The sequence below is a fragment of the Tympanuchus pallidicinctus genome, unplaced genomic scaffold (genome assembly GCF_026119805.1).
Source record: "Tympanuchus pallidicinctus isolate F22 unplaced genomic scaffold, pur_lepc_1.0 scaffold5, whole genome shotgun sequence".
In the NCBI taxonomy this organism is placed as follows: Eukaryota; Metazoa; Chordata; class Aves; order Galliformes; family Phasianidae; genus Tympanuchus; species Tympanuchus pallidicinctus.
Window position 1 is genome coordinate 60,428,299 of NW_026294769.1, and position 12,523 is coordinate 60,440,821.

The 12,523-nt window shown below is 32.1% G+C and overlaps 1 protein-coding gene across 2 annotated transcripts in view; it reads right to left on the minus strand.

The window, feature by feature from the left end:
* Positions 1-12,523, minus strand: part of CSMD3 (CUB and Sushi multiple domains 3) — a 512,773-nt gene that overhangs the window by 187,493 nt on the left and 312,757 nt on the right. For both annotated transcript variants that reach the window (XM_052703606.1, XM_052703607.1), the window contains 4 exons: positions 12,254-12,448; positions 10,878-11,016; positions 5,427-5,614; positions 1,759-1,947 (listed from right to left, as the gene is read on the minus strand). In XM_052703606.1, coding sequence (XP_052559566.1) covers positions 1,759-1,947; positions 5,427-5,614; positions 10,878-11,016; positions 12,254-12,448 — 711 coding nt within the window. The remainder of the gene's footprint in view (positions 1-1,758; positions 1,948-5,426; positions 5,615-10,877; positions 11,017-12,253; positions 12,449-12,523) is intronic.

Consider the following 12,523-nt stretch of genomic DNA (forward strand, 5'->3'; position numbering starts at 1 on the left):
ATATTTGTTCTATGGACAATTGTCACTTAGCAATGTGCTCTGGAGAAAAAAAAATAATCTCATTTACTTAGTGAATTACATACTAGTTCAGCAACTAGTGGAAGAAATTTATCACAATTTGTATGTTCATTTTGGAGCAAAGAACAGTATTCATAGGATATGCATTAATTTTTTTTTCGTTTAGATGTTTAGCATCTTGTGTTTACCAATGTAAGAAAACCTATCTTCCGTTTATAGCCTACTCAGCCTCTTGCCTGTAAACGATGGGAACCTTGCAATTCCTCATTCCAAGAATCAGACTGAGAAGCAGAATCCTTCCAGAAATAGGTCTACAATACTGTAGAGTACCATTTTCAGGTAATCATTCATCTTCTGCTCTATAGCCATAAATTTCTGCCATCATATCTGCACACGTTCATCCTAGCCTTATATAAGAAAATGAAGCATTTGCTAATTATGCTGAAGACCTAGAAAGGCACTACAATTTAAAGACCCTATCATTTAAAGGATGAAATATGGAGAAAACTAAGACATTTACATATGGCAAATCACACATCTATGATTCAGTGAGCTTTTTGTAAGTCTTTCAAGTTCAGCTTTTACTTTCTGAGCATTGAGACAGTAAGGGTTGTTTGAGGAAAAATAGGCTATTACAAACCTTATATTCCTTATGAAATTTCTATGGATTTTTGTTGTTGTTGTTTATGTTGTTTAATACTACCTTAGAATTAATTAGGTGAATTATTCTTGATTATATTTTTATCATCAGAAAAGTATATTCCTGTTGTAGGTGACTGAGAGACCCCCGCACGGGATGTGACGCAATAGGCCCTCTCTCTGCTCTATAATTGATGTGTGGCTCGTGCCCTTAGGGGCGTAGACAAAGCACATAGGTTATATAAGCTAGAGTTCACGTGTAATAAACGCCATTTTGCTGTTCATCATATTGGTGTGTATGTGCAGTCATTTGGTCCTGGCCTGGTTTAGGTCAGTACCGTAGGAGGCAATGCAACATATTCCATATCCAAAGGAAAGCATCTAAAATATTTAAGATAAACATTACGGTAATATTAAATATAATTGATATCACGAGAAGGGGAAAACATCTTTAAATGATCAATTCAGATAAAAATCAAACAAATTATTAGTTTTTCAAGCAAATTTTGTAATGACATGCTAGATACTCTAAAATTTGTGGCAGAAAATATTACACAATACCATTTTTGTGTTGTTTAACAACCATATGAACAAACCACATATAATGTAACACTAATCAGTTCATACAGTGATTGAAAAGTGACGAGTTCTGTTAATAATCTAGGAACACAGTAAACAATATGTAACTGGAGAAAATGTGTTTTAGTCAGGTACAAAAACCTTATCTCATGTTTGAAATCAACACATATATGACTGTAGATGGATACCCAACTGCAAACATATGTAATTGGTAACAACGGCTTTACAAGTAGATGTACAATAAACTTGCATGCCCTGAGCTAAAAGGTAATCAGTTAGCTCATGGTAACATAAATTCAGACAGACATATCTTCAGTAATCACCTACATTAATGAATTATATATTACTTTTCATTTTATTTCTAAATATCACACAGAGGTATATAACATTCATTTAGTCTTTTTTTATTATTATTCTTTATTCTTTTTAGTCTTATTTTTCTTCATAAAATTAGACATTTAATTCTTCTGGCGAAAATGCATATATTTTAAATTACTCTGTATTTTATCCATTTGTTCTTACCATCACAAGTTGGGAGTGGGTGACTCCACCAGTGATTTTTTTCACATAGTAAAGGCTCCTCATGACTCAGCCTATAACCTGGATCACAACTAAATGAGACAGTGGAGCCTATTGAGAAGTCGTGTCCATAGCGGCGTCCATGCACTGGTATGCCAGGATCCAAACAAGAGTAAGTATTAACAGTTACACCTATTTCAAGAAAAAGAAAAAAAAAAAATATCGCAGTTAAACTAGTTAAACAAAATCTAGATTATTTTTATTTTTTTAGTTTAAGTAATTCTTTGTACTGCAGTGGTGGGGAAGCATCAAGCATTTTCAATAATTTATCCTTGAGCTTTGCTTCTTTGTGTAACTGCTATAGGATGCTTTGGATAATGAAATACATACTGTAGACAAAAAGAATATTCCATAATTTAATGTAATTTTAGGTTTATTCTGTCTCACTACTATTAATGTGATTTTGTCCCTGGTGCTTATATTGAAGAATTTTGATGATAATTTATAATCCTTGTTTTCAGTCTATTTCTTTCTGATTAAACTTGGTTTCCCAACTTGTTTCTTTCCTCTTTTCTGATCATCCTCAAGATATTTACAAGAATCATATTTTTACATAAGTTATTCTCATATCTAATTCTCTTTGATATGTGAAATACTGGAAAGACGATAAATATCATAAAAGGGAGAAAAGAGTAGCTGACTTGATAAGGGGAGTTTTTTCAGAGAATAGAACTGTTTGAATTGGAAAGGACCATTAAAGGTTATCTAGTTCCTCTTCCCTGCAATGAACTGGGACACACACAGCTAGATCAGGTTGCTCAGAGACCTGTCTATCCTAACCTTGAATGTCTCCAGGAATTGGCATCCACCTTCTGTATGGGCAACCTGTTCCAGTACTTTACTACTCTTAGTATAAAAAACGTTTTCCTTATATTCAATCTACACATTCCCTCTTCCAATTTCAAAGCATTTTCCCTTTTTTCTATCACAACAGATCCTGCTAAAGAGTTAGTCTCTTTCTTTCTTACAGTTTCTTTTTAAATACTGAAAGGCTGCTATTAGGTCTCCCTCGAGCCTTCTCTTCTCCAGGCTGAACAGCCCCAGCTCGCTCAATCTGTCCTTGAAGCAGAGGTATTCCATCCATTGGATCATTTTTGTGGCCCTCCTCTGGATGTAGTCCAACAGGTCTATGCTTCTCTTGAACATGGAATGTGTTAAAAAAATACTTTTACGTGTGCTAAAAAACTTTTTACATTATTTCCCAGTCAGATTATCTTTTTTGATAAAGAATTGTGGGAAAAAATAAAGGAACAAAATTTTCTAGGAATATTACTGAGATCTGGTAAATTAAAAGAAACATTCACTGTAAGTTCTTTTCCTGATGTTATCTATCCTTCTATTCCCAAGGAAAATCTGTAAGATAGTCTTCCTTGCAAAATAAATTCATTGTGAAAAGCAATAATTAACAAAGAAAATAAAGGCATCACATTATAATGGGATGACTGAAGAGAACAACATTAAATCATTAAGCATTATTATCATCCAGAAAAGAAAAATCAGAATTGGACTATATTGGATAATATAGCACAATATAAAATATTAGAAATAGTAAGAACTAAACAAATAAAATATATACCAGATGTCTGCATATAATCAGAGGATGTTAAGCAGAAAAGCTATTGGAAATAGTTTATTTTGTGTAAAACTTGTAAACATACACAGTTTTCGCCTATTGTTTAATATAATGATAATAATATTAAGCCCTGGTGAGGCCACATCTCAAGTCTGGTTTTGGCCCCTCACTACAAGAAAGACATTGAGGCTTTGGTGTATTTTCAGAGGAGGGCAATGAAGCTAGTGAGGGGTATGGAACACAAGTCCTAGAGGAGTGGCTGAGGAATCTGGGATTGTTTAGTCTGGAGAAGAGGAGGCTCGTGGTGACGTTATGACTTCCTGCAATTAATTACCTGAAAGGAAGTTGAGAAGAGGTGGGGTCAGCCTCTTCTCCCGTGTAACAAGTGATAGGACTAGGGAGAGTTGCGCCAGGAGGGATTCAGGTTGGACATTAAGAAATAATTCTTCTGTAAGAGAGTCGTTAGGCACTGGAAAGGGAGAAACAGGGAGGTGGTGGAGGCACCATCCCTGGAAGTATTGAATAAATGTTTAGATGCTGTACTGAGGGACATGGTTTAGTGGGAAAGTATTAGTGATAGGTGGAGAGTTGCAAGATATGATCTTAGAATCACCAAGATTGGAAAATATCTCTCCTCTATGATGCTATCTCCTCTATGAACCTATAACTTAACTTTCATTCTTCACTAGTTTACAGCAGAAATCTGGGATAGGGATCAATTTTAGTGAAAAAGGATTTTATAATAAAATTGAAAAATTCATACATTTGAAGAAAAAAATTAATTTCCTTTCGAGATGTATTAAATTAAAACAGTTAGAAGTAAGAATAAATTTAATAAATGCAACTTCCCTCTTTCTGCTTTTCACATTTCTAAAGTGTAATTTCAGGCATCAAACATTATTCATTTGGTCAATTTTTTTGTAAGAATTATGTAGTATTTGTCAGGAGAAATACTTTAATAGTCTGTGTAAGGATAGCTATCCTTCAAACTTCAAAAAGGATGAGAATTAACAAATTATTAGTTCTGTCACTGATGTAATTAATTGATATATTGTGGGGATGATTGAGATAGTAAATAATTTTAGAATCTGATTATTGATTTTCTGTACAACTTTTCAGAATTTAACATTCAATAGAGTTCAAAGCATCTCAAAATTTATGTGACAAAGTCCACATATTGTATTAAAAATCCTTATCATTAGTGACGAGGATAGAGAAAATAGTGAAAAAATAAGGTAAAAAAAAAAAAATAAGAACATATTAAAATTCCTTGGAGTTAGTCCTTACAAGTAGGAATTCAAAACAGAAATAGGTAACATCATGCTCATGATTATTACTAAATGCAATAGAACAACTATTTTTTCACACAAAATCAATATTTAAAACAAATGTATTTTTAGAACTACAAAAAATAAATGAAATGATAATATAGCAACTTCTCTGAATTTCACAAATTCATAAATGTATTAAGTCTCACTGTTACATTTTGCAGTGTGTTTTATGCAAGTGTAATAAGGGAATAAGAATACATTATACAAAAATCAAAATGAACAGATAATATACAGGATTTTAGTTCCCTAAATATTCTTAATCATGAAGTTCAGTAGTTTTGATTTTCAGTTAATTTTCATAAATTACATTTCCTTCTAGCTTCAGAGCTGGAGGTACATTAATCAGGACAGTAATTCAAGTATTTTCCTAGGATTTTGATTATCTTCTTGATGTTATGATATTTTAAACATATGAAAATACACTTTACAAAAAGTAAAAATAATGACACAGAAGAATGACATCCTGAAGAAAGTCATTTGCTTCCTATTATCCTCTGATTCTTAAAGGACAGAGCACTGCAGCAAGAACATCAAACTCAAAGTGAGATTACATGTCATCATTTCAAAGTTTAACGTCACTAAAACTTACTCAGTTTGAAAAATAGGAGGCCTGACTCAGCAATTTACAGAAAGCAGTACCTTTACCATTTTGTGACCATGAATAGCAGAGAAGAGGAAATCAAATCATACTTATTAGAATGACTTACTTTCATAGTGAATCTTGAATCCATTGTTAGAACGACTGTTGTCAGTTGTAAAGAGAAGATAAATGAAATTGCTACTGCTAAAGAGGAACTGTGGAACCTGAGTACCGTTGTAAGATCCCAGAAGTGGAGATAATAAACTTGGTCCATCATGAACTTCCAAAACATCATAATTAAGTTCTGTCTGAAATCTGAAATTGAGGAAACACGATAGGCACAAATATAAGCAGCAGTTGAAACAAATTGAACAAACACATGCAAAGTATGCCATATTTTTAAAACTATGCTACTTTCCTGATCCTAATCAGTTATTTCACCACATATCTACTTTACAACAATAATTATTATGTATTACTATATCCAAATTTCAGGTTAGTGCTCTAGTAAGATCAGAAATAAATTTAAATTCCTTGAGCATGTTTATAGCACAGAAAACTAAGAGACATATAATTTGTTAGCACAAATGAATATTACCCATTTGAATGTTTTATATCACAGAATGATTTTCTATCATGGAAAAGTGGAAAAAAAAAAAAAAAAAAAAAAAAAAATAAAAAGAGGAACTATATGATGAAATATATGATGTTAAGAAGGAATAATAATCTAATAATCTAACGGCCTATTTTTATAATAGTTTATAAGTGGGAATATAATTTTTTAAGTGGTCTTTGAGACTCCTGGAGCTTAGTGCTAAATGAGACTCAGTCAAAAGAAGTAGCAGAAGTTAGGCAGGAAAAAAAAAATCCTGTTTTAGAAAGTACTACAAAATTAAATGTGTTTTTACAGCCCATGTGTGCTGCGTTTGTCAAGAAAAAACAGAGAGTGACACTCCTGCTAGATAGATATACTACTCCTGTTTTAGATGGTATCAGCAATCCCATGTCCCTGATATTTTCACAGCAGTTTCTCTCTTTCTTGCTATGGTAGATATAATATTAATCATCTTGCTTTAATGGGTTCACTGATGAATTACTGAAAAAACCATCTTGCATTAGAAAGAAACAATTAACAGCAGGACTATATCCTTCAGATACTTCTAACTCCTTCACCGATTTACTTGGATGCCTAATTTGGCTTTGTAAAATTCATACAAGAAACCGCATGATTATCAGCAATGCACTCTCTGCTTCTGTATTTATATCCCACGAGTCAGAGCTTAAAAGAAGCATGGCAAAAGATGAGAAGTTAAATAAAGCCTTATTTTATTCCAGTTCTGCTCATATGAAATTACGTAGAACGAGAGCAGAGAAAGAAAATAATAGGGACTTAAAGAAATAAATCACGATAAGCCTAAGAAGCCAAATAGCTGAAAGTTTAGCTGAAAGTTTTCTGCTTGCTCCTACATGATCTAAAGGCAATTTTAAAAGGCTAAACAACTAGGCATTTTATTATTATTATTATATTCTTTTTTTCCCCAATCCTTTTTTCCCATTAAACTTTACAGAACAAAAGCAATCACGGAAATTGAGGATTGAGGAAGGCATAATAAAACTAAGTTGGATCTCCAAAGACGTATCATGAATGCCCTGTTGTGTACATGACAGTGAAAGAATATATATAACACTGCACATAGCAGATAAATGAGATAATTTAATTTGAATTTATAACTGTGTTACTTGTTTTGTTTTTCTTCTAAAATAATTTTATAATCAGCCAGTGTGATATATTTATATATCACCTGGTTAACTGCTGTGAGAAATTAGTAAGGTTTTTACAGGAAATTGAATAAAAAATAATTTTGGGTTCTGTCAGACTCCTTTAGTATCCTTTTCTAAGTAACAAACTGCTAATCTTAAAATATTCTGGATGATCTCTGATTTTAAATTAACCTGGGTAATTTCACTGCTATGTGAGGCATATTCTTATGGAGAACTTCAGAATATTCAGTTACAGTTCATTTCACTTCTGTCCAATTAACACAGGAGGAAACACTTTTAAAATCTTATTTGAAAAGATAAAGATGCTTTAATATTTACAACATGCATCATTGTTTTTAAGAGACAGCTTGTCAACTCAAGGTGGTGTTAGGATATGATCAGAATATCCCAACAAAAAGTGATCTCATTAGTCAAATGTGACTAGTGCTTGACTCAGTAGTTTGCTGATTAACACCTCTAGCATTTAAATGCTCATAATTAGGCTTCATGATGAACACTTAATTACAGTGAAGAATGGCAGATTTCTCACTTTCGTCATTTCAACTCAGCCTGCATAGCTACTGATATACAATAAATATCAAACAGATTATCGTAGCTATGAGTTTGTGAAAGGAAAAAACCCTTCAGACTACTCATTCACAATCATGAAGCAAATCACAGAAAAAGTCCTTCTGGACACCATGAAATAATTAAAAGAAAGTTATTCTCCGCCTATAGATCTTTTTTCTTTCCACCTGTGTCAAGCTTCATGAAACAGGAACAGCACGGACAAGCATCAAATGCAGAATGTTGAACATATGCAGTGTCTCAAGAGAGAAACTATAGAAAGATGAGAAATAAAAAGGGAATCTAAACTATCATGGAAGAGATAAGCTGAAAATAAAATTAATGTGGCACTCTGAAGGAAACATGTAGTAACAAGAATTCTTCCCATCATCTTTGAGAATTCAAAAATAAAGGACATAAAGATGTTAAATATGTACTATATATGTTTACTCTCACTGAAATATGAATATATTTAAAAACTACTGACTCATAGAAATCTGGGTATTTCCATTAAAAATAAAGTTATAAATGGGATATCTCTGTCTTTTAGAACAAAGCTGGAATTTTAAAAATCTGGACAAAATATGAGTTTTGTGGGTTTTTTTACTGTTATTGGTTTGGTTTTTAATGAAAAAGGGAAAAAGTCTTTTGGCTATTGGTTCAAATATATGTATTTGCCAAAATTAACCTTCTGTCTTTGAGGAAAGTATGCTGCAGATTTGAAGTATAAAGAGCATAACAAGGACAACAAGACTATAATGAGTTTTGCAAATGAAGCAAGTATATCTATTTCTCTGAATAACAATTTAAATTCTATAAAAATGCTAATAATGTCTAAGTAAAATATATATATATATATATACACTAGTAAATATGAGCATTAATTTCATTATGAGCTTTACAAAGTAATACATTTACATTCAAATGTATAATTATACACAGGTTGCTTCAAAAGGAATGCCTTCTATTTATTTCCATGGAAACTACAACAAAGCACTATAGCACTATCTGATAGCGCAAATTCTCAGCTGCAAAACACTCTTTATCAACAAACTCACCACAATTAGCTATGCATTTTAATCAGCAATGAAGAGCCTGCATGCTGTACTTGCAAAAATTTGCACAGATGGAAATTACTTGTTCTTGTGTTGCCACTGCTGAAATGCAACACCCACTGCCTCACTGTGCTTATGTCCATTGTATCATCTCCATGAACATTCAAGAGTCACTGAATGTCAATAGGGGCAATTTTTCCCTTATGGAGGAATTCAGTGGCACACATTTATTTCATACACATTTCCATGTCAGATACCATCATATCAGATTGACTCTCTCTGGATATTGGTTATGTGGCAATAAAATTTAATGGAATATTTGTGGAAAGTTTCAATCTCTACTGCTAAATCACCAATGTCTGTCTCTGATGTCACAGACCAATATAATAAAATAGGAGGCATTACTTTTTGGAGCAGCTCTCATATGCCTAAATGCATGGGTGCAAATGTACATACTGCATTTTCACATGTTATCCTGCACATAAAAACATAAATATGCACCCTCATATGTAAATAAGTCTCTCTGAATTTACTGTGCTGCATCTCAACCAATATGCATATCATCCCTATCTGAGACAGGTAACAAGACTGTTTAGAACAAGCAGCAATGGAAAAGGAGGAAGTATAATAACATGGTTAGGTTATAAATAGAACAAGAAGTCCCTCTGTGATCTGAAAAGATCACATCGTGTTCTTATTGCTCTTAACTGCTCACCTAATAGAGGTTGTGCAATTTATGACAAGGCTTTAATACATTATAAGCCAGAAGTGTACATCTGAGATTGTCAGATCTAATGCAACTCTTGTGTGAAAGGAGAATATCAAGCTGATAAGGAATTTTGAAAATAAAAAGCCATTTCAATTTGAAATGACTGACTACAATAAAATTTTTATTGACAATGATATGCTGAAGTAAAAAAAACTATTTCAAATGAACTGATATTTTTTTCTTTCCAGAAATTAGATTTCTTGAAAGTTCCATGATTTTAATTTTTATTTTTTATTTACAATAAAGAAAACTAAAATATTAATCTCAACTCTGAATTCAAACAATTCTGATGAATTTGTGCACAAGTTAGTCAACTGTCTTTTACATTTTAATTACCAAACTTGATAGGAGTTAATTTTAATCTTACTTACAATTGTGATCTTGGGAGATCACTTTTCATTTCATACTAAAGATGAGAAATATCTTTAAAGTATCTGTATTATGTCCTCTGTTTGTATATAATGTCATACGAGCATATTATTACAGTATAAACTATATATTATAATTTTTTTAAAAATCAACCTGTTCATAATGAGAAATTTTGCTCTTTAGATTGATTGAAAAGATTTTCTCTTTAGATTGAATATGATTAAGGAATAGTCAGAAGATGTGATACAAATAGCAATTAAGATATACTCACACCTTATTTGTGTGCTATAACTTCTACACTCAAAATCCTTTTCTTTCCTGAATCATCATATACCTCTTAATATTAGCAATTAAGAAGAATCTATAACATAGTTAAAATATTTAGAATATAAACAATTCTTAAATTAAATTTCATGTCTTGCTATTTCATAATGAGCTTAAGTTCAATGCCTACAGCTTGCTGCCATGAGAATTTTAAGGCTTTAACATATTTCATTCCTTGGAATCAGGTAGGGAAAACATAAGTAAAATAAAGGAAAAGTGGGTTGCTGCAGTAATTACAGGAAACTGGAATTCCATCCTATAAGCACACACACGGGAAAACAGACCAGGTGACCTGAGAATTAAACATTCACAATGGATAAAAGCATTAATTCATTCAGTTCAATATTGACCACTGATTGAGATTTCGGAGTTAAAGATTTCACACATTTGAGGAAAAGAGAATGAGTTCATAATATAATTCATCACATTAACACAGTTAGAAGCAAATTAAATGTACTACTCTTTATAAACAGACCAAACTTTTAACTAGGGCAGACAGACTTAAATATATGCAAAAGGGTAGGAATTTCAAAAGCTTTTCAGTTCATTGAAGTACAATTTACATTCAAGAAAAAATTGATGACCAGAAGGCACGAAGGTGTTTTAGAAAATCCTATCCGATAACACAATTGCTTGATTTAAGAGTAAGTGAAAGTTAAGTTTATGAGCTAACAAAGAACTGCTTCTAGGTAAAAACTGGGAAATATGAAATAAGAAAAACATTAGCCAAGACCTTTCAAAGGTAATTTTGATAGAGTGTCCTGGTTCAGCTTCTATCACCCACTCACAATTCAAGGAGTCTTTATAATACCCAGGCCAGCCTGGAGAGAGGATTACTCCACTGGGAGATGAAAAATGCCCACCACACGGAGCTAAAAGTGAAACAAAGACAAATGTATAATGATAAAGGCTTATGACAAATAATTCATAGTTATCAATTTCAATATAGCACAACTATACTTAAATTTTAAAAATCCATCTGCAAGAAGATGAAATGAGGTTTAAAGCTGACAAACCCTGTGGGGTTTGGAATTAGATGGAAATAACTGAACTAAAATCTTAAAAGCTTTAAACCTATAAAAGAGAAAATTAATTCTGTTCAAAAAGTGATGACAGAAGCATTTATATTGTATTTTTAAAGCTACAATCCATTTTACTGTAACAAAGGACATACAGGAAAACACTACCTAAGAACTATGAATAGTTTTTAACAGTGAATAGAGAGATTTCAAAAGCCTATGCAGAAGGTTCAGTTAAATATTAAGCTAGGAATTCATAAACTGTCATTTCAGCTTTGACAAGGATCTACTGTAAGAACACATACATTTTATTTGTCAGGTAAGCAATTAAAAATTCACATTCATATCTAATTTTTACAAAATTAGCTTGTATTTTTTGTAAATGTATTTTAAATGCTGTAAAGTATCTATAGCCAACCAGAAATACAGGAAATAATATGTACTATTTCTCTAGGTGATAGCGAGTAAATGCACAATAAGAAAACTTTATTAAAACAAAACTGATAACGAACTAGCTTAAGTTAGTTAGTAAAAGCAATAATTTTCTTTTTTGCTGTTTCTTTCTTCTTCATATTAATGAGATTGGTTAGGACACTGATTAGACAGGAATTTAAAAATGAAGAGAATATTGTTGGTGTGCTGCTAGCACTAAAGCTCATGGCCTTAAATCCTTTCTAGAAGTGGACAAATACACACTTTAATAAGAAAAAAAAAAAAAAAAAAAAAGAATTGATCCTTTTGAAAACTGTAGTTCCACTAGTGCCAAACAAACAAACAACAGCTATCTGAAAGTATGAGCAACACAAACTGTTACCATTTTAGGCCTACTAAGTTTCTTGGAAAGCTCTTATTATTACAGAGCCCGTATAACAGTGTCCTCATCACTTTTTTTTTTTTTTTTTTTTTTTTTTTTTTCCATGTTTTTCTTCTTTCCTTCTTGCAGACAGAGTTATAACACAGGCTTATGTCTCACTAGACTTCTTTATTATGGGCTCGGTTTCACAGTAGCTTTGTGCTAACCATTTGCAGAAGTCTGAATTTCCCTTAGTGACAACTTAAGGAACATTACTATAGAAAGAAAAATACATACCTCCACACTTAGGTATAAGTCCACTCCACATTACTTTTCCATCCACTAACATGCAGGTGATTGTTTCAGTTCCTTGTGTTTTGATAAACCCTTCCTCACAAATAACAGAAATTGAGCTCCCCAACTGAAAGTTGTCACCAAAACGCCGAGCATTTATTGGTACTCCAGGATCAGGGCATTCATTATGCCCAAATGCTAAGTAAAGAAAAGGGAAAAAAAGAAAACAAGAAAAAAGAAAAGAAAAAGAAAGCATAGAGAAAAATATAATTA